Consider the following 26,236-nt stretch of genomic DNA (forward strand, 5'->3'; position numbering starts at 1 on the left):
TCTGATTGAATTATTTTTCAAATTTTGAAGGGAGAATTCAGTTGTGCGAAGGGGGCCTGTGAAAAACCAGTTTGGAGTCCTGAAATCCGCCTGTCAAGGGGATTACTCCTTCATGTCATGTGGATTCACGTGTGCATGTTTGTTTAATCTTTGTGAGTTGGACAGGTTTGAATTGCCACAGTGAAAGAGGCACCACCTCTCTATATCTTTTGAAATCATCATTTTTAATTGCCCTTCAAACCAAAGAAAGCACTAGATTTGGCATTGATTCAAATCATGCAGAGGAGTTCCAGACTCCTGAGAGAATATCCCCCCCAAAAAACAAAAACGTGACTAAAAAACCATACAAGACACCAATGCAATTATCCAGAAGATCATAACTGGATATTTAAAGCCAATTTAGAGCAATGGAGCCTCCCATCCCATCGCATTCAACACCCTGTCAGTGTGTCACTCTCCTGCTTAGTCCTTTTTCCAGTCTGCCAATCATTGGGCTGACTTAAAACCTGACAAGGCCCAAAGCCATTTCACCCCATACAATAGCCCGGAAAGAGGTGAGAGAACAAGAAAGAAAGAGGAAAAGGGGCCAAAAAGAAGAATGAAGACGCCAAGAAAAGATGCTAAATGTATGGTTGAACTTGAAAGTTGAAACTGCTGTCCGAACCCTGAAGTACAATACTTTCCAATCCAACAGAATAAAATTTACAGGCAGGAAATAAGTGCACAAGATTTGCGTGACTAAAAACAAGCAGAAAATGAACATTTTCCTCACAAGTAAAATTCATAATCAACCCTTCAGCAAAATCTTGACAATGGCTACGGCCACATCAGAGAGGCTATGAAGAAGTTTGTTTCTATCACTTAACGGTGATGCCATAGACCCTGAAAATTTCTTTTCACAAGCATCTGCCTCCTTAGCGGCATCAGATAACCCATCACTGGCAAATTCAAACTGACCTTTACTCAGGGCCTCGATGGCTTGAGGAAGATTGTACTTGACAACTGGAATGTAAAGTTCTGCGCAATAGGCCAATGCTCTCTCCATCTCCGGGTCCGATGCTTGGTTTATCTGCGCTCGGATGTAATTCAGTGTGTCAGTTGCATTTGCCAACAGGATGTCAGCCACCACGCTTGCTAGGCCTTTCACATCTGACTCGGTGCCTTTAGAGTTTGATCTCAAGGTAGAGATGCACAAGTCATAGAATGGTGTTTGCTTGCAAATTTGGTCTACCAGATCACCACATTGGATTGATGGTAGAGAAACTGTAAGAAGAAGAAGAAGAAGAAGAAGATGGAGAGAAAAGATGGGTGGGGAAGAGATTGAGGTTTTCATCTTGTTACCAATGACAGGAGGCCGGGGAGAGAGGGGTGATTGGTTTTTGCTGCTTGGTAATCAGATTGCATGTTCTTCTTATAGAATGCTAGGCTCTTTCTTTTTGGCCATGAAATGAGCACCTTTATTGGATTTAGTTTTTGTTTTTATTCGACCAAATTTCTCTGCGTTCCCACATGAATCAATGCCACACAACAGCCACATACATTGTCTCGTTTGTGGGTAGAGAGAAAAGCTTTCACTGGTTATGGATGGAACTTTCCTTGACATTATTATCTGCAAGGTGAAGGATGAAACTCTTAAATCACAAAGTTGCCAACAATTTGGTTTCATGTAGGATGAACCTTGTCCCACTTCTTTTGATTGTTCACGAGCCAAAGAAGCTGTAAACTTGGAAAGAAATGTGTGGTTAAAAGCTACTACGTCCTTTACAAACTAGACAAGGTACACGTGTTTGGCTCTCTTAAATTCCAGAGTTAAAAATTTTGTTTCTGGAATATTCTAAGTAGCCTTGATTGAAAATGGGGATGACTCCCATTAGCAATAATGGAATTGTTTCCATGGCTAATACATTCACGTGTTTGCTTCTTATGCTGATCACGGATTTTATGTACAATCATAAAAAAATGAAAGTTACCTGTCAACACTTTGACAGATAACACTGTAGCTTGAGTATTTTATTAGTACTTCAGAGGGTGTTCTCAGCCTCCTGATGTTTCCATTTAATTGGACCTTTTTTTCCTACTCAATTCTGTCATCTTTCACCTGACAGAATGCTTTAGGGTTTAATAGGCAAAAGGGGAAGGAAGCGGTACCTTCTTGAGAAATGGCGGCAGCGGCCATTATTGAGATTTCATGCACAACTCAAGCACGACTTTGTTCGTCTGGTGATTGGCCCGGGATCTTGTTTTCACACAAGTTAAATTTCAAGGACAGCATGGATATTGTTCCCTGAATTTATAAGTTTCTGTCTCCGAAGCCTGAATGGCAATCAGGATGTCGCCATTTTTTAAGTGTTTGCATTGTAATATTATGCACTAATTAAGAACTGCTGCAGCTCTGATTTTCTGTGAATCATATAATTTACGTGGTTCGGTATCTTTTTCTTCTCTTGTCCTTGTCTATGTCGTGGATGATGTGAGTTTTGAGCCTCTGATATAAGACAGCTTATACAACAATCATAGAAGGGTGTCTGCTTGCAAACCATTGATTGGGAATTGAAAGCAAAGTTTGATAAAAAAAAAAAAAAAGGTGAATGAAATGAAACTTTGTCATCTTTTCTGGCCAAAAAGTATCTGCAGATGCTTATCCTAATTGATAATAGTTTAGAGACGTTTGGTTCGAAAAAGTATCAATCAAACGGAAGAGAGCTTGGTAATTTTACTCTTCCCTGAGAATTAAACTTTTTTCTCTCTCTGTTCGATGCTATATGTGCCACCATGAAAGTGTACAGGCATGACTGCACCAACTCTGGTGCAATTCCAATTTGTACTAGTATAAATAAACTTCCTCATGTTGGCTGGAATAACTAGTTTCCTGTTAAAGTTTTATTAAAGATGGAAAATTGACATACATTGAAGTAACATAAACTTTACTCTTGTACGCGAAATTAAATACAAAAAATAAATAAAAGACACTACTCCTTTACATTTATTGAAATCTAACTTATGAAAGATTCAATTCGTCAAGATGCCCCTTCATTCATATTCATGGTTGGCACTTCATTCATTCATATTTTTTAGTGTCCGAGGAGACAGTACCGGAGGTGGAGCCGGCTCTTGCATGGTGGTCGTCGGTTGCATGGGAAGGGACGCCGTTGCCGACGGTTTGTCAGGTGGGTCCGTCGGCCTTGCGTTGGCCGGGACATGGGTGGAAGATGGAGGGGGGGGGGAGGCGCAGCGGGAGAGAGAGAGTTTGCATGAGTTTAGGAAACCCAGCTTAGGTGTAAATTTTGCAATAACTTCCTCGTGTTCATATTGATGATACTCTTCATTTTTGTCTTATTCTGTCTTTGTTACCTTGATATCATATCTTAGCAGAAAAGAAAAGACAGGACAAATCAGCTGTTTTCCTAATCCCCAAGACGGAAAGTGAATTGGCAGTTACTTGTTACCTCTCAGAATTTTGCTCAGGAAAAGATAGAAAGAGAGGATTTTTACCCCAGTTGTTCCATTGACAGATCCAAGCACACAGGATATGGTAAAATCCATGTGTTATCTTGGTTTGATATTTTCTGCAATTAGAGCCATTTCAATGACAAGGCTGCCGACACCAATGAGGCAAATTAATGAACGTTTACATCAGGGAATCACCCCTTTTTTGGCTTAATGACCAATCATTTCTGGTGCTTTGGATTTTAATGCCAGCCAGCTAAGGCACCATCAAAAGCAAGTGTAACTGCTTAACCTTAATGGTTCCATGTATATTTCATTTTGTCAATTTCTAAAATGAATAGACTCAATTCATCGTGCTTTGAATTTAAAGAATGGGCTTGCTTTGCAGGTTGTTTCCTGTATATAGAGTTTGCGGCAATTGGCACTATGCTGATGATAGCCTGAGAACCAGAAGCTGTAACCTTTTCTGTAGGGACAATAACTTCATGTTAGCAGTCTTTCTTTTCCAGCTTGCTAAATAAATATCAAAGTTGAATAGGAAAAACCATCGATGTGATTCAGAAATGTGTTTATTGAAGATCATTTGATAGTAAAGAGAACCAATCATCAGTATAGGTTTTGCAACATGGACAAGCTAGATCAGGGCTCAGAGTAACAATGAGGCAATGGATTGAAGCACAAGAGAGAGCTGATTCACAACCTTGTTGCTATCAGATATTGGCGACTTGGGTGGGTTTGCAAACCCCTTCTCACAACTCTGAGCTTCGTTGGCAGCATCAGTTGCACTACTGACAGCAAATTTCGGATTACCTTTGAGAATCGCCTCGATGGCTACTGGGATATCAGCCTGAATAATGGCGTTGTATTTATCAACACAGCCTTGCAAGGCCTTCTGCAACTCAGGATCTGTGGCACCTCCAAGCAATCCTGTAATCTGCTGCAGGTTTGCAGTGGCTTTAACATTGACATTATCAGCTGCTATGTGAGCTAGTCCAGCCACATCTGCATTAGAACTCCGAGGGTCAGACTGCAGAGATGAGACGCAGAGATCAAAAAAGGGTGTCTGTTTGCATGTTGTTTCTATCAGATTGCTGGCTGAGTAGCTTCCAGGGAGAAAACTGAAGGAAATTGCAGCCTGAAGTATGACTAAAGGGATCATATTTGCCATGTTCGGGTGTAGGAACACAAATTTTCGAAAGAGTTGAAACCTCAAATCACTTCTGTACAAAAATGTGTTTGGTGCAAATTTATGGGCTTGAGAATGAATTTTCTAAAAGGAAAAAACACATGGAAATGGAATAAAATCCTCCAATTTTAGAATATCCGCCTTCAATTGGAATAAAATTTGAATGTGATTTCCAATTAAAGAAATCAAGATAAGATACCTAAATTATACAAATTAATAAGTTTTTCAGAATCACTTTAATTAATAATTAATTATTTCATTCCTTTTCAGAAGATTCCTACCATATCTCCACATGTATCATTTGATATTAGACCACAAGAACAGATGTTGGGAAACTGACAAGATCAGGCCCTCACAGCAGTAATTGGGCAATGGATGCAACTATTGCGGAAAGATCATGCACAGCCTTGTTGCTACCAGAAATTGGCGACTTGGGTGGGTTTCCAAATCTCCTCTCGCAATCATCAGCTTCATTGGCTGCATCAGTTGCACCCTGGACGCCGAACTTCGGATTTCCTTTGGCAACAGCTTCAATGGTAACCGGCATGTCATACTTAATGATAGTGTCGTACAAATCAACACAGTCACGCAAGGCCGTCTGCAGCTTCGGGTCTTTAGCCGCTCTAAGCAACCCGATGATTTGCCTCAGTGTTGCAGTGGCTCTGGCTTTGACTTTATCTGCTCCTATGTGGACTAGCCCCGCCAAATCGGCCCTGGAACTTCGAGGGTCTGATTGTAGAGTAGAGAGGCAGAGGTTGTAAAAGGGTGTCTTCTTGCAAGTTGTTTCTACCAGGTTGTTGGCACCACCACGACCACCCTGCAATTCCAGGGCTGAAACAGGAAGAAAAGTGAAGGAAAATGCAATCTGCAGTAGAACTAAAGGGATGATGTTCTTCATCTTCTTTTGGGTGTTGGAAGGTTTGTGAGAACAGGCCGGTCCTTGGGTTATTTTGACACCTCAACCACCTCTATAAATAGTCATGAGAAACAAGTTTCTGCAGGAAAAAAATTATAAAATTTACATGCAATACATAAAGTGAAAAGGTATGTAATCCTTATCCTCTTTTAAGAAGTTTGAACTCTCAGGAATAGACAAGGAAGATAAAACTTTTGATCATGGACAATCTTGGGACCAAGAATTGGAAGATAGGAACAAATATCAGGGAAAAATAACATTATTAAACCAACATTTCATCTCCAAACAATCGCTTCTGATGGAAAAAACTGGAGCCCATCAAGAGACGTGGTAAGGAAAATTTGTCAAAGTCTATCATATACTTGAATTCACAGTTTGGGTATCTGTAGAGAAATCATCAAAGATTATGATGTGCAAAGTACATAGAATTTCTTTTATAGCATGATCGTTCATATCATGCTTTCAAAAGGGTCCTTCTTTTTGCCATATCCATCCAGCTTTCTCACTGGTTTCAATCTTTCTGCATGCAGAGGATAACAGTGTGAGTGGATTCCTTTTGTTTCATGCTTTTTTTCTTCCTTCTATCATCTCTGTTCATACTTTATGGACAAGATAATGTTTCAAAGGGCACGTAATAAAAGCACCCGTATCATCTCTTTCCAAAGAGGGCAAAGTGATAAACAAATCGTCCCCACACTCAAAAACAGGAAGAAAAAAAGAAAGGAATGGGGCTGGGAAAATGTTGCCAATTAACTAATGAAAGCATGTAATATTATTGAAAAGCCATTAGCCAATTAGCTTATATGGGCATTATTCTAGCTCGCGTATCTTGACATATGGTATGTTTCTTCTTATGTTAGATTTCTGTCATAACTTAAATTCTAAAAGCTTAAAAGGAGGAAGCAAACCACATTACCAGCAGCTCATGTGCTATTCTTCAATTAATTGTCCCTTTGACAAAAAATATGAAGAAACTCATTATGTGTCAAAGACTAACAGCTCTCCTTCTGCTTCCTCTAATCCTTGAATTCTTACTTCTTAGCAACACCAGCAGCTTCAGTTTCAGAGATCAAAAGGAGTGGATTTGATGCAAGAAACTTGCATTTAATGCTAGTAATAAAGTTGTCCATGATCTTTCTCTTGTGGCATCTAGCATTGTAGGTTTGTTGGGTTAATTCATTATCCAAGGCCGCGGCCATGGATTGAGTCTTGAATTTGAGGGGAGCATCTGATCAGTTTTTAAGCAAAATGGGGCTGGAGTTCATACTTAAAAGAGTAATTCAATAAAATGATAAGAACAAGAGAAAGATCATCTTTTCTTTCCTCTTCTCTTTTTTTTTTTAAACTTTTTCCTTCTATTTTTTTATCTTGATCAATGCATCTAATCGAAATCTTGGGTTGTTCCTCTTTTGTTAAAATCAAAATGGAATAAAAGAATCCTCCTTGAATTAAAAAAGATTGCAGGAATCAAAAATGGCTGCCAACTCAACGTAGATGATGCAAAGCACAAGAACCAATCTTTAATTAAAGTCATCCTTACTGTGATTTTTATGTTGACTGTGAAGTGAAATAATAATCTAATGCAGAACATACAAAACAAGCCCCCTTTTTGCTTCTACCCGCCACCAATCATGAACTTTCCTGTATCTTCTTATACAATTTCTAGTTTTATCCTATCATGAACTACGCAACCAAGAAAAATTGGAAGCCAAAATTCCAAAAGCAGGATAGCAAATTTAAATTTAATTTCAGAACATAAAATGAATTCTAACCCCCAGCACTCCGATACTCGGAGTCCCCATTTGTTGACAGGTATCCAACAACATAGTGTGGAAGATGCTGCGAGTATATAGGGATCCTCTGTTGGTTGCAGTCACTCATCTTCCAACTAGCTTTTGTTCCTTTCCTGCTCAAGGTATCAAATTGAGCATACTTGGCTAATTGAGAAGCTTGCACGATGGATAATTCCATTCTTCGCAGAAGGCCTTGATAGCCATTACTGATATTCCTCCAGAAGTCCTCCCTGAGAGATTCTATATCGATGACATTAGTCTTGCCTGGTTGTAAGCCCCAGTAGAAAACGACATTTGGCTCTGCCACATCCAAATCAATGTACTCTGCAGGATTAGGGTCACAAAGACCCTGTACCTCCTCAAGCTGCAACAACTAAACCTCAGAAAGTCTCGGACAAGACCATTAAGATGGAATATATGGATAACAGAGATCTAGAATTTTGAAAATGACAAAAAAAATTACTGAAATCCCTAGCAACATAAGCCTAGCAAATGCAATCAGTAAACCCGACCCGAAATAGTTACAAGGAAGAGGGACTTCATTCAACCTTTGAAAACTCAACTACTAAGCATGAGACATACAACCGTTATTCACCATAAACTTTGAACAAAGATGACACGAGAGAGCTTTTGTTGTTTTACATTTCATTCACTGCTTCGCACCCAAGATGCATCATGAGTATGTGATTCACTCTTCAAGTCCTAGCAAAAGCACCCCTCCTTCCTCTCTTCCTCTCCGTTTTACCCCCAAAATAAGAGGAAGTTACGACAGAAGATGCTTACCTTCAAGATAAGACAGCGAAAGCGAGACTTTATCCAACCCACCCAGTCTCCAAGCTCATCCTGCTTAGAAGCTGAAACAAAAATTTTGACAAATCGGGTATATGTCTGTGTGTATGGAAAAGGCTCCAATATATTGTCAAAATCTGACTTCAGAAGATCCTGCAATACCAAGAAAGTAATTTTCTATTGTAAATGAGTTTAGAAAAAGGTAAAAATTTTTAAAAAGACAAAACACTATAGGAGAAACAAATTCCTCTATTTTCTGTACTCACCTTCATTCTTAGAAATTAGAGGTACCATCTATAAATTAGACAAATAGATAAAGAGTTTTCCTACCTTCTCCCTCCTATTAAATTAGAAAAGTGGAAGGAAAAGGGGAGGAGTGGAAAAGAAGCCGGAGAAAGATAGGAGCTTATCCATTAAAGACCAATCATAGGAGGTAAGGGAAGGGCTTAGAAGAATTAGTTCTCCTTCCGCTTCAGCTGAATGTAGGTGAAAGAAAATAAACGAGAAAGCCACTAATGGAGTGGGCTTTTCAGATTTATGTGTTATATCCTCCTTGATTCCACTCTTTTCCTTTCAATTTATTCATGTTCCATCTTTCTGAGCCACTCCTTTCTGAACCTTCCCTTTGCTTTCCTCTATCTCAATGAAAAAAAAAGGACCCAAGCTTCACACCCAACCTAAACCATTTCCTTCCTTCCCCTTTCGTTTTCCTCACCCATCATTCAGATTTCAATGCTGGAACAAAGGAATAGGAATAACAAAGAACAAACTGTACCTTGGTTAAGTTGTGGCCTCTAAGAAGCTCAGCTCTGATTTTATAGAATGTGTTTTTGGTGATATTGCAACGGCAATATTCATAAGGATTACATGGCAACCGGATGGGCATAAATAACTGTGTCTCTGTGGGATTTATAGTATGTTGTGACATTCCATCTCGCAGCACTACTGGTGTAGGCCAAGGCCATAAGGCAAATGTCTTGAAGAAATTTGAAATTAGAGCACTCAAACTGGCATTTGGATCACACTGACAAACAAAAGCAGCAAGAATTGCCAAATGAACTCCTCCAAGAAATCCATTTAACTGCAACTCAATACAGAAGTAGTTGGTATAATTAGCAACATAATCATGACAAAAAGCTAAAACTCATGCAGAAGCATCCCATAAATAAGAACTTACTAGCAAGCATTGCACTTACATTCCCATACACTCCTCGCCTTTTTGCCCATAATTTGACACATCGTAACATTGACTGGAATTTCTATAGCACACCAAACACAAGATTTACAAAGACCGAAATTGCACAAAGCAGAAAACAGTGTTTCCAGATGCCACCAAAATTTACCAATATATAACTGAAGCAACAAGTACCTCCAAGTTTGGAACAAGCTGACAAATCCGCTTGTTTGCACGCACTCCAGACAAGCTTTTCCAACCAGTTTCACCAATATCACTCAGAAAGAACGGATTGAATATGTCCACGTTCTGCAGTTCACAGGCTATACTAATCAATTTTTCAAAGGCTATCAACTTTCTCTAACATAATATCTAATGCAAAGCTTCCATGCCTACCTCAGTAACAGCTAACACTTTAAGCCGCGTATAGGGAAGATCCATTGAGATTCCATCGAACTTAAACCGCATTAAGGGTACTTTTGCATCCTGCACGCAATGGATCTCAGATACCTCTGGTCTGCTCTTAAGCATGCTATACAGAACAACAAAAAAATCCTCCTGCATCACTACAGTTACCACTATTTGAAAATATAATAATCCAAACTTCCAAATTCAAAAACAAAGACAAACTATGCAGCAATTAATATCAACTTACTGCCATGGTGGCAAAGTAAGGACCAATGCATAAAGCATCGATGTCCGACTCTGGACCATGAACCTGATAAAAAAATCGGAAAGGGTTTAAAAATTCAGCTGGCAACCTATTGTGTATTAAGCAAGTTAGCAATAAGCAAGTTTTAAAGGGAAAAGAAGCTTACCCCAAGGGCGTAAGACCCATATGTTAAAACGGTGGCACTGGTTGCAGCGATATCTTGCCTAGGGAGGAGACGTTGCCAAGCTACTCGCTTAACCCACGCCATTACTATCTGCAAAGCAAAGAATTCCAGCCTTGAAATATGAAGAAAATGAATAAAATAATCAGATGGGAGAGATCAGAGGAGGTACTTTTTTAAGTTGTTCAACGACATTTTTCCTCTTCTCTTCTTCTTCTGGAGATGGCACCAGCCCCTCCTTCACCATTAGCTGAAGAATCGAGCGTGACCTTTCGTCTTCCATTTTTCTCTGATCCCAGCCTTTAGTAGCAGTGTTTCTTCTTTTCTGCTGTGGTTGTTTGGTTTTTTTGAGCAGAACAGGCAAGGACGAGGTGGGGGACGCTGGCCGGCTGGAGGAGTAGAGTGCGGTGGGAGCAAACACGTGGCGGAAAGTGGCGGGTGCTGAGTGTTCGTTTCTTTGTACTTCCGAAGTCCACGTGGACTTTATTTGTTGGCTGCGGTCCCTATCTTGTCGGGTTGCAGCTTCCTCTAGAATCTGGTCGTTATCGTTTACGGGCCCAATGGGCTGATTGGAACTTTAAATTAAGTGGGATTCCATTCGCGCAATTTAATCGGTTCAATTTACAAAAATATTTAAAATAATATTATTAATGATAAATTTTTTTATAAAAAAAATTAATTTTAAATATTGAATACTAACCTAATAATTTTGGATTTCAACTTAAAAACATGGTAAAGGCCGGAAGGAAGGATTTAGCATTGTCACGAGTTTTGCAGCCATGGATAGAAGAATTTCGGCGGCGGCTAAAACGTGTAAGACTAATCCTTTTGGAAGAACAGGAAATTAGAAAAATGCAGAGTTTCAATCAACTATGCATCTGATGAATTTCATCATAAGCATTTACGGCTTCACAAGCAACGATTGCCCTTCTACTTGGCCACCATGATTTCTCTCCCCCATTGAACAAAACTCTCATAACTTTATCAGCTCTAACCCAATTTAACCCCAGCATAGTTGCTAGCTTAGCTTATTTTCGATGCAGGTAACCTCATTTGAATCGATGAATTCTGATTGCTTTGATCAGCCCTTACCTAAGAAATTGACATGGTTGAGTAGCTGAATACCTTCCATTGCTCAAATCGAAACAAACTGGTTCAGTTTCCAACAAGAAATTGTAATATACTCCAATGGTAACAGCCCATGTAAGCTCATGAACATTTAGCAGGTGAAATATGGTAAAAAAGAAAATGAACCCAGACTTTGGCATACAAGGAAAAACCCAGCAAAGGTTTTCAATGATTAAGCAAGCTGGGAAATTATGAAATCGAAACAGAAAAATATAACAGGAAAAATCTAGAACCCAAGAAGAAGGGGGGGGGGGGGGGGGGGGGGGGTTACGAATTTCTAACTCTGTAAATTCAGATTAAAGTCGCTACCTTACTCAGCTTCTGTACAAAAATTTGTGTATAAACTTTTCTGCTTTTGCAGAAATCAAAGCGTACACCCACAGAAAATAAAGAAGAAACAGAGCATGGCGACTAAAGCTAAGGACTCCAGGACCGTGACGAAAGTCCACAACACGTTATCCACGATGGAAAAATCCAACCACCTGAAGCTCTGCAAACTCCAACCACTGGTCAGGTACGATAAGTTGAAGTCCGGCCACCTGAAAACCGACGTCGGCAGAGAGAATTCGAAGTCCGGCCACCGGAAAACTGACGAGTACCACATGGGGCACATCTGCCTCTGTTCTGCTGCCAAGTCTCCAAGAGGGAACTCCTCTAGCTTAACCATGAAGTTGGATTTAAGGCAAGTATTTGGTGGGATATTTTCGATTCTATTTTGTCTTTTTTAATACGACTAGCTATGAATAATAATAAAACTATATAGTAAAATTGATTTATTTAATTGGCTACGCTGGATTTATCAAAAGTCCACGTGATCCAGCGGGGATTGACCCGACTGCTTCAATTAGCTAAGCATTTGAATTTAATTTCATTTATATTTATCTGTTCTTATTTTTATTTTTCTATTTTTTTAAATGACAAATAATGGCGTAGACACTAAGCAGTTGTAACACGTGTAAAACGTGAAACTGATTTGCTTAAAAACAAAATTACTTATTCTAAAAAAACAAAATTATATAATTAATTTTATATATACAAAAAAATGATGGCGATGCTTTTCATTTTTTTTCCTTTTTCTGGTGCAAAATCTGAAAATTATTGTTCAAATATTGTGAGATTTTTGAGTAATTAAAAATAAAAAAGTATTGAAGTTAAAATAATTATTTTAAAAACATTTAATTATCTTAATTGAAGTCATTTATAGTCTATTACCAAATACCAAAAGCTTAACTTAAATTTCTCGTGATTGTTGGTTTTGTTAAAAATAAAAATATCAATAAAATGAAGTCATACTTATTGATTTTGTTGAGAAAATGATTAAAATTCATAATTCAATTTTTTTAAAAAATTTGTTAAAAAATATAACCGGACGAGTTGATAATTCCATCGATGGGTATCGTTTTCAATTATTCTTTTTTTATTATCACCTAAAACAAAAGTAATAATTTAATTCAAATGGATTAATGGAGCTTATATTAGTCACTATAGAAATGAGGTGTTTTCGTGTTGGCCAATTTTTGTTGTTGGTTGCCTTCTTGGTTAAGGCTTTGAAAGCTAAATGCCAAACCCCCATCAGTTTCAACTCTCAAGATATTTTGGTCAAGTGGGAAAAAAAAAGGCATGAATTTATTTACATTTTTACCTCAACCTACTTATAGATAACTGATGAGGGAAATTTTGTTAAGCACGCATGTTTAATCCAACACAGCCGCCACGTGTCTTCTTTTGTTTCGATGTCAATGAATTAGGTCATTTTACAGAATTGAGAACATTAGATATTTCTTTCATTAATTTTTTTTTTACCAAAGGTCAATTTATTACTTCTAAATTTAGATGAGAAATTATTTTTTAATTTCATATTTATATTTACATTCACCAATTAATTACATATCAAATTTTGATTTTGCTAACAAAAATTTGACATTATATAACAATATCGTACACAATTACTTTAAAAAATAATATCTAATTATATAAGGAAGAGTTTTCATCTTTTTTATGTTCAGTTCTTGATTTTCTTTTTTTGAAATATAAAAATATTTGTCACACAACTTGTAAATTTGAATACTAAAATCCGTTTTAAAAAATCAACATTTTTAATCGATTTAAGATTGAAATTGAAATAATCAAATTGAATTATTTATAGTAGTTTTAATGGAATTTATGCAATTAATCGTTTTAATAAATATGAGTTGATGATATTTTAATCGAACCCTATTAAATTTTGCTTTGCCCAACAAATTTAATTTCCCAAGTAGTGTGAAATATTTTAAATATCATCAACTCATATTAATAGTAGTAAATTATTTATTTTAAAAAATACATCCTAAAAAAGTAAATATATATATATATATATTTATCTCTTTAAAAGAATAAAATTTTGATTATTTATTATCCTCTATCTTTTAAAATAAAAAATTATCTACTAAAATATTCGAATATTTGATTTATTAGTTGATACATGATTTCCTTTTAATAAAGAGTAGAGTTCAAATTTAAAAAAAAAACAAGTGGGGAATTAAAGCATGACAAATTGAGAATGCACCAAATTTAGCCCTTGAATGATGGATGTTAAGGTTAACGGGCCAACTTAACATTACAATCATATATCTTAAAAGAATATAAATTCCACTTACAATTTTTTTAGGATTTTCATAAAAAATTTATTCTGTTTAATGAATTTTTTATGAATAAATTATGTTTCTAGAAAAATTACATCCTTAATTTTTTAATAAAATTATCAATAATACATTTTAACATAAACAATAAGTTAATTTTTAAATTAAAAATATTTATAATATTTTTACCTAACGAAATTAAATATTATGTGAAAAAAATTAAAACTATGATGGTAATGGAATTTACTAAACAAACCCTTAACCCTAGATTCCCCAACTCGTTCCTCGCACGTGACAAGCAGGTGATGAAGAAAAGAGGGGAAGGGCGCCGCAATGATCCAAGTACCGCAAAAATTACATATTCTCTCATTGAGACCGTTCGATGTCTCTCCACGTCAGCGATCCGCGTGGATTCTGGTGTCAACGGCTGAGATCGCAGTTGCAGAAGCTACTGGTAGAGAGAGCAAACAAGCTTCCTCTCTCTCTCTCCTTCCCCCCGCTCTCTCTCTTCCAAATTTCTGATTTTAATTCTGATTTTTATTTTCTGAGAAAAAAAGACGAGAGAAATTTTCTGTCGAGTTTTCTAAAGATGAAGTTGATGGAGGAAGAGAGGGAATATGAAGAGGAAAAGGAAATTAAGGTTACGAAGGAGGAAGAGGCGGACGGTGAGGACGAAAGTGAGGTAGAAGGCGGCGAAGAGGAAGAAGAAGACGACGACGACGATGAAGATGATGATGATGATGACGGGGAAGACGATGACGACGATGACGACGACGGAGGAGAAGAGGATGATGATGAGGAAGTGCAGGTTATTCACTCTTCCGGTGGTCCTCCGGTGCAGTCAGTGGATGACGATGAGGATGACGACGAGGACGAGGATGATGAAGACGACGACGACGGTGAAGGAGACGGCGGCGACGACGACGACGACGACAGTGATGACGATGAGGAAGGTGAAGGGGAGGTAAATTCTCTTCATCTACCTTAATTCCAGTTAATTAATTATCGTAATTATTTGTAAATTGTGTGTTTTTCAAGCATTTTTCAGCTGAAAATTTCAGATCCGGTGTTTTTCTCCCCCATTTGTTTGTTAATCGATTGATTCTTTCACCAATCTGAGGTTCAGCCTTAAATTTTGAGCTCAGTTTTAATGTCTTACACAGTTTCTCGAAGGATATTTGGTGTTTCTTAAGGTTTCCTCTCAGATCTATTCGTAGAATATAACTGGCGGCTTTCATTCCATTAACTGCTTCTTTAATTATCACATCTATCTAATCACCATAAGTTCGCAGATCTAAAAGCATATACTGTTGATTTAGCTAGCTACTACGGCTGATGGCCTATTTCACGATCGAAAATCCAATCTTTTTGTCCAGGAAGTTTTAGATCTAGGCTTATATTTTTCTGTTTGTGCATTTTTGTCACTTGTTTCTCAGTTATTCTATCCAGTTGCTTTGATCTTTTATCAAAACAAAGCAAACTAATTTTTTGAGCAAGTTTTGAGTATTTTAGTGAATTCATCGGGGTTTTGTTCTTTAAATCTTGGATTGTTTTTTTTTTTTTTTTTAAGTTGGCCGTAAGAAATCCTGTGTCCCGGTGGGATTTTATCCCAAGGGAAGTAGTGATTCTTTTTGCAGTTCTTTTTTTACCACCTTTCTATGTTAGGAATCGTACATTCGATCTCCTAGCAGTCAGTTGTCGTAGTCTTTGACCCCTCTTCCTCTGTTGATACTTCTCTGTGGTAATCGTGACACCTGTCTTTTATAGAATGTTTCATCTACTGTACTTTTTGTACATCTTTCTCTTGTTCCATGTTTGGCAACTAGGAAAATCCGTGGAAAATAGGTTTGTTAATTTTGGTTTGTCACCGTGTTTACCTGCCTTGTAGGAGGATATGGGGACGGAATACCTTGTCCGGCCCGTAGGTCGTGCTGAAGATGAGGAAGATGCTAGTGATTTTGAACCAGAAGAAAATGGTGAGGAGGAGGACGTTGAGGAAGAGGGTGAAGATGAAGATGATGAAGATGAGGCTGGTGGAAAGATTGAAGCTCCACCCAAGAGGAAGAGGTCGGACAGAGATGATTCTGACGACGATGATGATGGTGGAGAGGATGATGAGAGACCCTCCAAGCGATAGGGCTGGCCCCTTATTGGTTTGAGGACTGACCATTGCCCATATAGGTCAATCTCTCTCTTTCTCTCTCCTCTTTCTAAAAAAACCCATCTCTCTGTCTTTGTGGAAAGAATGATAGGATGCGTTATGCGTTCTATTTTTTAGTTGTATCATCATGGTTCAGTACTAGTAGACTTTACATGTTCAATTTGGTAATGCATAGTTATGTTCTCCTGAAAAAAAGGAAAACTATTGGGAACAGCTGGTTTAGAATTTGTGTAAGTTTATGATCCTAGATTAAGTTGTAGACTCTGAGAAATTCCTCCGCCCCATCTTTTAGAATTGATAGCATGTTTTTCTAGTCAGATTTTCTTTCTTAAGAATTCTTGTGATCTATTGAGATGGTTGTTGGATGGCATTGTGATTCTTTTGCATGATGAGTTGATGATTGATGGTGGGTCTTGTTGCAATTTTCAATCGATTGATCTAAAATTCCAGTAGCGAATGGTTCTGTCTTTCTGTTGAAAAAGGTCTGATCTGATTCTTGGTTCGACTGGCCTCGTGGGCCTTGAACAGGTCACTGCCAACTGCGAACCCAATCCCAATCCCTGTTGGTCGGATCAGACTAGATGAATATGGTAAAAACCTGGAACCAGCCAGGACCAGGGAACTTGTCAAAACTTAATTTGGCAAACAAATGAATAAAAGAAATTATGCTGGGGGGACATCATGGGCCATGGCTGCACAATGCTATTCTGGCAATAATTTTCAGTACGTGTTGTTTTTGAAATTAAAAGCTTTTTAACCAATGAACAGATGGCACTCACTGGGGGTCTGGGCCTGAGAGAGTGAAAGAACCAGCAATGTTCACGTCCTGAATAAGGATGTAACAGACACAGACAAAAGGCTTTTGGCTTCAGCTTTGATGATTACGTGGAGACATTTTTATGTCAAAAAAGTGTCAACGTCGTGACTCCGCCGAAGAACCCACACAAAACTACTTCCCAACCTGCCAAACTTCATCAACATTGGGAGAACTTTCTTTACAGAGGGTTTCAACTTTTCAACTAAAGTTGAAACCCCCCAAGGAAGGGTAGCACTGGTTACAACCGAAAGAAAAACCTGAGTTACCGGAGTCGTCTTCATCTTCTTCCTCTAACCAATACCTCTCTAAAATCTTCACTGCCTTCTTGTAGATCTCATTGTTGCCATGGCTCTGTAGATTCTCGATTTTGTCCAATCCATCACATTCATCAATCATTTCGGTATAGATGCTTACCGCACTGTTGCCCGATTCTTTGTCAGCCTCACCAATCTTTAGAATATTCTCTAGAGCTTCAAGGCATACTGTCACAATCCTGGGGTCAGGACAGAGTAGTAGGTCACATAGTGGCTTGATACAACCTCGTTTCACCAAGTATCTGTTGAAAAAACACAAGAATTAAAACAACTTTGTTAATTGGAAACCAAGCAGGACAGTTGAATCTACTAGGGGCGAGGGGAAAGCAGATACTGAATCTGTGCTCGGGACCCGACAGAGGTAGCATTAGAAATAGCCCATGCAGCCTCTTTCTTGATCTCGAATTCAGCATGTTGAAGCAGGTGAACAAGAGGACTAATTATGTTTGCTTGAATAACAGCCTGTTGCACATAAAGTAAGAGTAAGCAATCTTTGTTAGTACTCAGAATAGTGACATATAGTCCAATTTTGACAAGGTCGGTCATTCAGAAATACTTTCGGCATGTAACCTGTATTTGACTTCTATTTCCAGCTGTGATGTTTGAAATTGTCCAGCAGGCCTCTTTCTTGATACTCTTTTTGTAGTTCTGGGAGAGGAATTCGTAGAGACAAGGGAGGCCTTGGTTGTCAATTACAACCTGAAAAACATACTTTATAAGTCAATCTCTGTCAGGACTTAGACAATATGGACAATATTTTTGATGTCTTGATCTGTTATCTAGTACAACTCTCCAAAAACAGAAGAGGTTGTAAATACTTTTTGATCACTTATGTTCTTGGCTGCCAACAGCAAGATCAAACCTGTTGAATCCAAAAGTGCAGGGATTTCCACCAGTTCACATTTCGATAAATACCTGAGTCTGAGAATCATCACCAGTAACAATGTTCCCTATAGTCCGAAGTGCAGGGACAAGCACAGTTTGTGAGGGATGACTGTAGGAAATAATAAACCCAAAAAAGAATGAGAATTGCATAAACCGGAAAGATGAAACATGAACATTATATAACCACAAGACATCTTACTGGAGAAGCTCCACCAGTCGTGGACAGATGCCTGCCTGGATCACAGCCTGAATCTTATCATTTGTACCATCCGAAAGATAAGAGAGGGCCCAGCAAGCATCTGTCAGGATTTCTTCATCACTCAATTGAATCAGGCGCTGCAAGGTTTGCAAGGCAGGCTTCACCTAAACAAGAAGAAGACAACCCAAAATGTATAACTGAAAGAAAGAGGGAAACTAGCACCGTTCTGAAAACTATCATTTCACCTGATCCTGCCTACCTGGTCAAAGGGTGCTGGTGGCTTGCCACGGCAGAAGTTCAATAAAGCCCAGGTGGCATTCCTTAGCAGAGATAGTTTAGAATGTTCATTCAACTGTGCCAGTAATGGAATTAGTCCACCATGACTAAGAACAATATCTCTAGACTTTGGTGAATCACCAGCAACATTTCCCAAAGCCCAAACAGCCTGGGAGAGTCGACAAAGGAGTCGTCAGAAGTCAAAAACCAGAAGAAAAGATATATAGCATATATCAAGACTGAAATGAAACTGACCTGCTCTCGAACATCAGCACTTGGAGAGCCAAGAAGTTGCACAAATTTGGGTACAGCACCATGTTCGATAACAACATTGGTGTGCTCAGATGTACCAGATGCAATATTAGTCAATGCCCATGCTGCCTCAAACTGAAGATGGAAAATCAAGCCCGAATGGTTCAGTGAAATAAACTCTGCATAACTTGAAAAAGTGTGAACCTTGTTAATTAATACACACCTGTAACTGAGGCTGATCATGATTGTCAAGAAACTCCACAAATCGAGGAACAATGCCTGCTTCGATCACCTGCTCGATGGGAGAGCATCTCTCTGCAGGCATATATCCGAGTTAAGATACAAGTAAAGCAACAATCAAGACAAATCTTAATAGCAAGAGCATTGAACAAACCAATTGATAATAGTTTTCGAAATAGAGTGGTAGCTTCCAATTGCAATGCTGGATTATCAGATAATACTCCTTCTACCATCGAAGGAAGGCTTTCCAACTGTCATCAAGAATGTGGTTTAGAAGTACACATGAAAAAGTCATTGTAACTGAAGCAAAACCATACATGCATACACAGATGGAAAAGTCAGCTAGTCCAATCAGATTGCAAGAGACCCTTGTCTGAAAAAGGACTACATATCCCTCCCATCTCAAGGATTAAACTACCGACCCAGGAATATGCTGCTTAGAGAAATGGTAGTGTATAACCAAAAAAGGACCCAAAATTCTTCTCTCCTTCCACTTTTGATAAGCATGGTATGGATGCATGAGCTTCTTGGTCACTGAATCACATGAACTTAGCCTATACTATCAGCAGTCAGACACCCATCTGACAAAGAAGCCCAGTTCAAGAACAGAGAGAGAGAGAGGGAGAGAGTGGAAAAGAAAAACAAAAGAAAGAAAAACTTCTTGTCAATTCTTACAATTGCAGTGGGAAGCTCACTGAACTGCAGCTGATACAGATTCTGATCGAGGAAAAAAACCCCATCTCTCCATTTCTTTAGGAGACTTTCTTCTCTCTTGCTCTTCCTTATCTCCACCAAACTGTCCTCTCTCCTCCTCCTTGCCTCCTCCGCATCCATTACTCCAGTCTTGTACCATTTCTTCCTCGTATTACTTGGTCTTACCGGCATTGCTTTCAAAACAACAATCTGCAGTTTCCAACCTCTAAGCTAGCAGCAATGATTAGTGTCGATGAATTATATAGTGACTTTGTGAGCACCTGGACAAAGGGTTTTCCTGTTTTGTTTATTGACAACTTGTTTCATGCAACAAGCGGCTTGGGACTGTCTTGTTTGTGCTTGTGCTTTTGTAAGGATCGGATTGGAGTTACATGTTCCACCAGTTCAAGACAACATAGAGCTGCAGACCCTTTGGTTTTTCGTTGTCACTTTCTCTTTCTGCTTTGTCTTTGTCATCTGATTGCCTAACTTGTTGTCCTAAATTAATTAAATCATGGATTGCAAATTCATTCCCCAAACCAATTCTTATATGCAACATTTTCTTCTTCTTTCTTGGCCGGTTATACATGCATGGAATAATTCGTTTTTATAATCAAATTAATTATAACTAAATTGGCTTATTGCGTTCATATTCAACAACCGAACCGGCATATTCATTTATATTACAAGCTCAATTTTAATAATAATAATAATAATACTCTCTAGTCCGTCTCTTTTTTATTTTCACGAAGATTAAGATAAAAATTTTAATTTTAATAAATTTTATGACACTCAATACCTTTTAATATGGAAGAGGTAAAAAAATTATAAAATATTAATTTATAACATAAAAAATAAAAGTATTAGATATCTAAAAAATTTATTTTCGTTTGTCATAAAAAAAGATGGACTTAGAAGAAAGAACGGGGTGAGTATTAATATAAAGAAATTGGTAGTATGAAGTAAACGAGGGACAAAAACATAGAAACAAATTGTTGAGTAATTATTTTAATCCTCCAGAGAGAAAATTAGGAGCACATTGATCATTTAAAGAAATTTGAAAGACGACATGAAAATGATGGATGTTAATGGATATGGTTAGTTTCAAAGCTAAGTTTTCTAATTTAAAAATATTTTAATATATTTTTTTCTTATCCAACTATACAAAATTACTACGGATTTAGTAATAAAAAATTAACCCCAACCATCATTTTCACCTCTCCAATTTTTTTCCCATTGTTTTTTATTTTTTTAAAATACCTTTTTTTCTTTTTATTATTATTATCATTTAAAAATTGAAAGTTGAGGGAGCCCAATTTCGGCTCAAAAAATAAGTATGGATTCCAGTGGGCCAAGGGTAAGGCCCACAGTTAGAATGGTCCATAGGGGGCGGTGCAATGTAGAATCCAAGGGGATTAGACAACGCCAGCCATAAATAATGGTGGGATCACTCACATCCAATTAATGTCGGTGGTATCAACAAAGGCCTTTCAGACTTTTGCCGACAGCTCAGCGATTGAGAATTCGTTGACACGTGTAATTTATTTAATTTTGATAACAATATTGAAGTCGTACTCACTTTTATTATTACTGTTTCGGTTAACATTATCATAAGTAAATAAAAAAATTTTAATTCAAAGTAATAATAATTCATATTTCATCTCCATAGAAAACGTGAAATTCATTATTTTATTTATTAGAAAGTTAAAAAAATAAACTAATAGTATCCAATGAAATTACATGAATTAATATTTTTGAGATGGTTGAATTTGAAAATTTTTTAATTAATTATGATTAATTTATATGTGAAATTAGTAATAAATTTATTAATTTCAAATCAATATAATCTATCGAAATAAATTAAATTCCATCATTTTAAGTTGTTTTTTCTGATTTTGATGTTAATCGACTAAGAGAGGTAAATTATTTGATTATTTTCATCCATTTTTGGTATTTAAAATTGACAAATTAATTGTTAAAAAATATAAATACTATTACTATTTTTAAAATAAATTTAATAAATGATGCATTAAATATAAACTCCTAAGTTAATAATGAGGAAGAAATGGTGAAAAGATTAAACACACGAGGTTGACACGTCAATATCCGTTCCCATTCTCCGCACCCAAGTAAAACTAGTAATTATTTTAATTTAAATTTAAGCATAAGCTACCACTTTTATTTATTTATTTATAAATAAAAAGGGAAAACACGGGTCTCTCAAGTCTCAACTCTCAACTAACCCGCTAAAACCACTTCGTACTCTGTTTCTTCGCATTTTCTTTTCACTCGTAACTTATTTTAATTATTTTTTAATATTTTGTCTGTATAAATAAATTAAAAAAAGGAAAATTCGCACGCACCGCTGGATTCGAATCAAATCCATCCCTCCGTGTTCTTCGTTTTCTTATCAGGTTTCTTTTTTCCTTTCCTTTCACTCGCTGAAGCCAGATTCAATCAGATCTGAGTTTTTTGTTTCTTCTTTCTTTCTTAAGCTCACTGTTACGCTGAAATGTGTGTCGTTTTGGCGTAACTCCACTGTCATTTTGTTGGAAGTTGCCGAAAAAAGAAAATGGCGATCTTCGGTCCGATCACTCCCGGTCAGGTGCGTGCTTTCAGCACTCTTTGCTGCTCTCAGATCTTGCATTTTGAACATTTTTAAAAAGATATTGCTTGAATTGCCATTTTCAGGTGTCTTTTTTTCTCGGAATATTTCCGGTGATTTCAGCTTGGATCTATGCAGAATATTTGGAGTACAAGAAAAATTCGCTCGAATCCAAAGCGTAAGCTCTGAATTCTACATTTTGCGTTTGTAATGCGATTAGAATCAACGTAATGTACTGGTGAAAAATGAGAAAAAGATAATTTCTTGTAAATAATCTTTTCTTTTCTTTTTCTTTTTTTCTATTTCTGTTAGTAGGCACTCTGATGTGAATTTAGTTGAGATCGGAAACGGTGCTGTAAAAGAAGATGATAGAGCGGTTTTATTGGAAGGCGGAGGTCTTCAATCAGCTTCTCCTAAAGCTCGGACTTCATCATCTTCCTTGTCTCCAATTTTCAAGTTTGTCATCAGAGCTGTTGATTGTTTCTCTCATGTCTTTTGATTTGTGTTGATGAGTTATTTAATTTTTTATGCTTTGTTATGCGAAGGTTTCTTATGATGGATGAGACTTTCTTGGTTGAGAATAGGTTGACACTTCGAGCTATGTAAGTGACTTTTATTTTGTTGATTGATGAATGCATCATTTCTTCCTAATAAGTAATAGTACGTAATGTAACTTGCTCCTTTTTTGCATTTCTTTTGGTGTTTATCTTCTTATAGATCTGAATTCGGTGGTCTTTTGGCGTATTATTACATATGTGACCGCACTGATGTGTTTGATTCTGCAAAAAAGGTGAAGATGATTGCTTTCTTATGATAATTCATGGTACAAATCCATCTTATAATGTTGTGGCTAAATAGATTTTAAATATTAGGGGGAAATGCTGAACTTGTGAAAAATTTAAAATGAATTTTAATTGAAGTATGGACTATTAAACACTCTACTGCTATTTTAAGATGTTGTAGCAAGTCATGCAATTCGAATTCACTGTAATGATTATCGTCTATGACGTTGTTATTGCTTGCCCAATTAAGTTCTCTCATTTCATCATCTGTCTATGCAGAATTACAATCGGGATCTTTTCTTATTCCTCTACTTCCTTCTCATCATAGTTTCAGCAATAACTTCTTTCAAGATACACCATGATAAGTCACCATTTTCGGGGAAATCTATACTTTATTTGAACAGACATCAAACTGAGGAGTGGAAAGGTTGGATGCAGGTTTGTGATTCTTTCCATGATGTAGTAAATCCTTAAAGTCTTCTTCTCAAAAGATTGTTGTCTATTTACTAGGATAGAATATGTGTGTTGGATTGCATAAATACTCTTTCGGCTAATGCTGGTTATGCTTCAAGTTTTCAGCATTACTACATCAGGATTGGTAGCCTTACTATTTTCTCTTCCTCCTTCTGTTTTACAGGTCTTATTTTTGATGTACCATTACTTTGCAGCAACAGAGATTTATAATGCTATCCGAGTTTTCATTGCTGCTTATGTGTGGATGACTGGATTTGGGAACTTCTCATATTATTATGTGCGCAAAGATTTCAGTCTTGCGAGGTTTGCACAGGTATGAATTCCCCCTAAAGTGAAGATTATAACCTTATGATTAATTTGCTTCCAACAGTGAGTATATTTTGCCGAACAGATGATGTGGCGGCTCAATTTCTTGGTGTTTTTTTGCTGTGTCATCCTCAATAATAGTTATGTGCTATACTATATATGCCCCATGCATACTCTGTTCACTCTTATGGTTTATGGGACACTTGGCATTCTGAATAAGTACAATGAGAATGGGTCAGTCATTGCTGCAAAAATCATTGCCTGCTTCTTGGTGGTTATTCTAGTCTGGGAAGTGCCTGGAGTGTTTGAAATTCTTTGGAGCCCATTTACCTTTTTTCTTGGTAAGTAACTTTCCAAAGTATAATTTCTATTTAAACTATTGTGGTTCATATTGATGGGAAACAAGTAAAAAAACATTGCAGGTTATACTGATCCTGCAAAGCCAAACTTTCCCCGCTTGCATGAGTGGCATTTCCGCTCAGGCCTTGATCGTTACATATGGATTATTGGAATGATATATGCATACTATCATCCAACTGTAAGTTCTGATGCAATTATTGGCCATCCTTTTGTTGAATCTTCTTGCTATGAATTAGTGCAATTTATTTAGGAATAATGAGGCTTATAAGCTGTCTTGCTTCTGCAATATATTTTCCTTTTGGAGTTGATGGCTTGATGCTGGGGATCTACTGTTGCAGGTTGAAAGGTGGATGGAGAAACTTGAGGAAGCAGAGGTGAAGCGGCGGGTATTAATAAAAATGGCTGTGGCAACTATAGCCCTGACGGTATCATATATATACACCTTTGGACTTGTATACTTGTTTCCTAGAATTTCCATCTCTTATTCATGTGCTTTTAATAAAACTTTTGTAGATGGGATATTTCTGGTTTGAGTACATATACAAGCTTGACAAGATCACTTACAACAAGTACCATCCTTATACCTCATGGATCCCTATAACGTAGGTGTCATCTTACTTGTGTTGATATTGACATACTAAAACTTTTGCTTTCACTTAAGTCTTGTTCCTTGTTTTGATCAGTGTCTATATATGTTTACGAAATGTCACCCAGTCCTTCCGAAGTTACAGTTTAACCCTTTTTGCGTAAGTAGGCCTTTAATCCAGCTCATGTTTCATTCTTTTACTTCCTGGAGACCAATAAGAACTAGTTTTGTCTGCTATTCATTTTTTGTTTACTAGATGGCTTGGAAAGATAACACTGGAGACCTACATCTCGCAGATCCACATCTGGCTAAGGTAAGTTGAAGTTGACAAGATTCGAATCCTTGCTTCAGCGGCTTGCAAAGAGAAGATGTGAAGCGTTTAAGTGATAGTGTAGGATACACATTAGTGCACACACACCTGCATCTATTTATTTTTTTTAACGCAATGTCCAATCAACGTGCAGATCAGGCGTCCCAGATGGTCAACCTAAACTGCTGCTTTCTCTGATCCCGGATTACCCAATGTTGAATTTCATGCTTACCACTTCCATATACGTTGCAGTAAGTAAATAGTGTCATCTTGAAACCTCAAATATCGCAAATTACTCATGCACTAACCTTTTATTTTTTGGTTTGCAGATATCTTACAGGCTCTTTGACTTGACAAATATACTGAAAACAGCATTCGTGCCAACGAAAGACGACAAACGACTTATCAACAACTTGATTACTGCTGTTGTAATCTCAAGCATTCTTTACTCATTATCTTTTGCACTCCTCAGAATCCCTCAGATGTTGGTAAGAGTTATATCTTTAGATTGATTCTATAACTAAGACTCAAATACCAAATAGCAAGAATAATCTCGAAAAAGTTGGAATATCTCTGTCTGAACAATCTTCGTTATTTCGATATTTGCAGGTGTGAAAAATTATATATGTAGAAATACTAAAAATCCACCACAGCGTAGTGCATCAGTGTGCCAGTGGAAGAGTACTACTCCATCTGCTGCAGACTTTACCTTCACAATTGTAATGTAATTACAGAATTCATCATGAGATCAATATCGAAGAAGTCAGTCATGCTGAGTCTCAGAATATGGAACATCAGCTGTATAGGGAAAGATCAACAAGTAGATATAAAACCTCCAATTGAGGTGTTATTTTTGTTCTCCATTGTTTGCCACAAACTCAGTAATAGCTACTACATGTTTCATTACCATGCCTATCTTATTGGATTCGCCATAATTATATGCGTAACAAATTGTTCTTTCTAACCCTCTAGTCTTCGAGTAAAATTCAAAGATCAATGGATGTATCCACATTAAGTTTATGGGACAAGTTGCAAAATGGGAAGCATGCATAGAAATTCAGGCACCCATTCCCAAACTTGGAATGATCACTC

At 37.2% G+C, this 26,236-nt stretch overlaps 7 protein-coding genes and 1 pseudogene across 12 annotated transcripts; 2 read left to right on the forward strand and 6 right to left on the reverse strand.

Annotated features, from left to right (window-relative positions):
- Positions 1–616: 616 nt before the first annotated feature.
- Positions 617–1,642, reverse strand: LOC18603690 (Plant invertase/pectin methylesterase inhibitor superfamily protein). Its single transcript, XM_018120053.2, has one exon. The coding sequence runs from the start codon at positions 1,331–1,333 to the stop codon at positions 788–790; it is 546 nt and encodes a 181-aa protein (XP_017975542.2). The 5' UTR covers positions 1,334–1,642; the 3' UTR covers positions 617–787.
- A 2,358-nt stretch (positions 1,643–4,000) lies between these two features.
- LOC18603692 (cell wall / vacuolar inhibitor of fructosidase 1-like) lies at positions 4,001–4,676 on the reverse strand. The gene has a single exon (XM_007035796.3). The coding sequence runs from the start codon at positions 4,613–4,615 to the stop codon at positions 4,094–4,096; it is 522 nt and encodes a 173-aa protein (XP_007035858.3). The 5' UTR covers positions 4,616–4,676; the 3' UTR covers positions 4,001–4,093.
- A 240-nt stretch (positions 4,677–4,916) lies between these two features.
- Positions 4,917–5,668, reverse strand: LOC18603693 (cell wall / vacuolar inhibitor of fructosidase 1 pseudogene; annotated as a pseudogene).
- A 1,376-nt stretch (positions 5,669–7,044) lies between these two features.
- Positions 7,045–10,722, reverse strand: PAPS3 (poly(A) polymerase 3). Of its 5 annotated transcripts, none has more exons than XM_088805937.1 (9): positions 10,311–10,722; positions 10,124–10,231; positions 9,961–10,023; positions 9,702–9,863; positions 9,501–9,614; positions 9,328–9,390; positions 8,907–9,212; positions 8,126–8,284; positions 7,045–7,715 (listed from the first exon to the last, which is right to left on the reverse strand). In XM_088805937.1, the coding sequence occupies exons 1-9, from the start codon at positions 10,419–10,421 to the stop codon at positions 7,317–7,319; spliced, it is 1,485 nt and encodes a 494-aa protein (XP_088662063.1). In that variant the 5' UTR covers positions 10,422–10,722; the 3' UTR covers positions 7,045–7,316. The 5 variants fall into 5 exon arrangements, with proteins under 5 accessions (XP_088662063.1, XP_088662064.1, XP_088662065.1 ...); XM_088805938.1 differs by having other exon boundaries at positions 9,702–9,791; positions 10,311–10,719; XM_088805940.1 differs by having other exon boundaries at positions 7,069–7,715; positions 9,702–9,837; positions 10,311–10,716.
- Positions 10,723–11,556: 834 nt separating this feature from the next.
- Positions 11,557–11,983, reverse strand: LOC108661812 (uncharacterized). The gene has a single exon (XM_018120296.2). It carries the CDS (start codon positions 11,931–11,933, stop codon positions 11,631–11,633), a length of 303 nt encoding a protein of 100 aa, XP_017975785.2. The 5' UTR covers positions 11,934–11,983; the 3' UTR covers positions 11,557–11,630.
- Positions 11,984–14,250: 2,267 nt separating this feature from the next.
- LOC18603695 (uncharacterized) lies at positions 14,251–16,362 on the forward strand. The gene is made up of 2 exons (XM_018120086.2): positions 14,251–14,848; positions 15,773–16,362. Exons 1-2 carry the CDS (start codon positions 14,267–14,269, stop codon positions 16,019–16,021), a joined length of 831 nt encoding a protein of 276 aa, XP_017975575.2. The 5' UTR covers positions 14,251–14,266; the 3' UTR covers positions 16,022–16,362.
- Positions 16,363–16,905: 543 nt separating this feature from the next.
- LOC18603696 (importin subunit alpha-4-like) lies at positions 16,906–20,083 on the reverse strand. The gene is made up of 10 exons (XM_018120085.2): positions 19,704–20,083; positions 19,183–19,279; positions 19,012–19,103; positions 18,792–18,923; positions 18,520–18,705; positions 18,261–18,424; positions 18,092–18,170; positions 17,747–17,875; positions 17,511–17,638; positions 16,906–17,418 (listed from the first exon to the last, which is right to left on the reverse strand). Exons 1-10 carry the CDS (start codon positions 19,911–19,913, stop codon positions 17,061–17,063), a joined length of 1,575 nt encoding a protein of 524 aa, XP_017975574.2. The 5' UTR covers positions 19,914–20,083; the 3' UTR covers positions 16,906–17,060.
- A 1,865-nt stretch (positions 20,084–21,948) lies between these two features.
- Positions 21,949–26,108, forward strand: RWA2 (O-acetyltransferase family protein). Of its 2 annotated transcripts, none has more exons than XM_018119938.2 (16): positions 21,949–22,326; positions 22,413–22,504; positions 22,639–22,782; positions 22,872–22,928; positions 23,044–23,116; positions 23,388–23,546; positions 23,746–23,895; positions 23,974–24,229; positions 24,311–24,426; positions 24,587–24,673; positions 24,762–24,850; positions 24,932–24,994; positions 25,091–25,147; positions 25,299–25,395; positions 25,474–25,632; positions 25,754–26,108. In XM_018119938.2, exons 1-16 carry the CDS (start codon positions 22,294–22,296, stop codon positions 25,757–25,759), a joined length of 1,638 nt encoding a protein of 545 aa, XP_017975427.2. In that variant the 5' UTR covers positions 21,949–22,293; the 3' UTR covers positions 25,760–26,108. The 2 variants fall into 2 exon arrangements, with proteins under 2 accessions (XP_017975427.2, XP_007035865.3); XM_007035803.3 differs by having other exon boundaries at positions 21,953–22,326; positions 22,642–22,782.
- The last annotated feature ends 128 nt before the right edge of the window (positions 26,109–26,236 follow it).

Source organism: Theobroma cacao, chromosome 4, assembly GCF_053813885.1.
Source record: "Theobroma cacao isolate CCN51 chromosome 4, ASM5381388v1, whole genome shotgun sequence".
Taxonomy (NCBI): domain Eukaryota; kingdom Viridiplantae; phylum Streptophyta; class Magnoliopsida; order Malvales; family Malvaceae; genus Theobroma; species Theobroma cacao.

Bases quoted from the DNA above. Each gene is read 5' to 3' on its own strand.
- LOC18603690 (XM_018120053.2), bottom strand. From the start codon at position 1,333: ATGAAAACCTCAATCTCTTCCCCACCCATCTTTTCTCTCCATCTTCTT.
- LOC18603692 (XM_007035796.3), bottom strand. From the start codon at position 4,615: ATGGCAAATATGATCCCTTTAGTCATACTTCAGGCTGCAATTTCCTTC.
- PAPS3 (XM_088805937.1), bottom strand. From the start codon at position 10,421: ATGGAAGACGAAAGGTCACGCTCGATTCTTCAGCTAATGGTGAAGGAG. The intron at 9,864-9,960 runs GTAAGTTGATAT...GTAGTGATGCAG, and splicing joins CTTACTTTGCCACCATGGCA to GAGGATTTTTTTGTTGTTCT. The intron at 9,391-9,500 runs GTACTTGTTGCT...GGTGTGCTATAG, and splicing joins AGCTTGTTCCAAACTTGGAG to AAATTCCAGTCAATGTTACG.
- LOC108661812 (XM_018120296.2), bottom strand. From the start codon at position 11,933: ATGGTTAAGCTAGAGGAGTTCCCTCTTGGAGACTTGGCAGCAGAACAG.
- LOC18603695 (XM_018120086.2), top strand. From the start codon at position 14,267: ATGTCTCTCCACGTCAGCGATCCGCGTGGATTCTGGTGTCAACGGCTG. The intron at 14,849-15,772 runs GTAAATTCTCTT...CCTGCCTTGTAG, and splicing joins ATGAGGAAGGTGAAGGGGAG to GAGGATATGGGGACGGAATA.
- LOC18603696 (XM_018120085.2), bottom strand. From the start codon at position 19,913: ATGCCGGTAAGACCAAGTAATACGAGGAAGAAATGGTACAAGACTGGA. The intron at 19,280-19,703 runs GTAAGAATTGAC...TCTTGATGACAG, and splicing joins GTGAGCTTCCCACTGCAATT to TTGGAAAGCCTTCCTTCGAT. The intron at 17,639-17,746 runs GTTACATGCCGA...TATGTGCAACAG, and splicing joins GAAATAGAAGTCAAATACAG to GCTGTTATTCAAGCAAACAT.
- RWA2 (XM_018119938.2), top strand. From the start codon at position 22,294: ATGGCGATCTTCGGTCCGATCACTCCCGGTCAG. The intron at 24,674-24,761 runs GTATCATATATA...AAACTTTTGTAG, and splicing joins TGGCAACTATAGCCCTGACG to ATGGGATATTTCTGGTTTGA. The intron at 25,148-25,298 runs GTAAGTTGAAGT...ATCAACGTGCAG, and splicing joins CAGATCCACATCTGGCTAAG to ATCAGGCGTCCCAGATGGTC.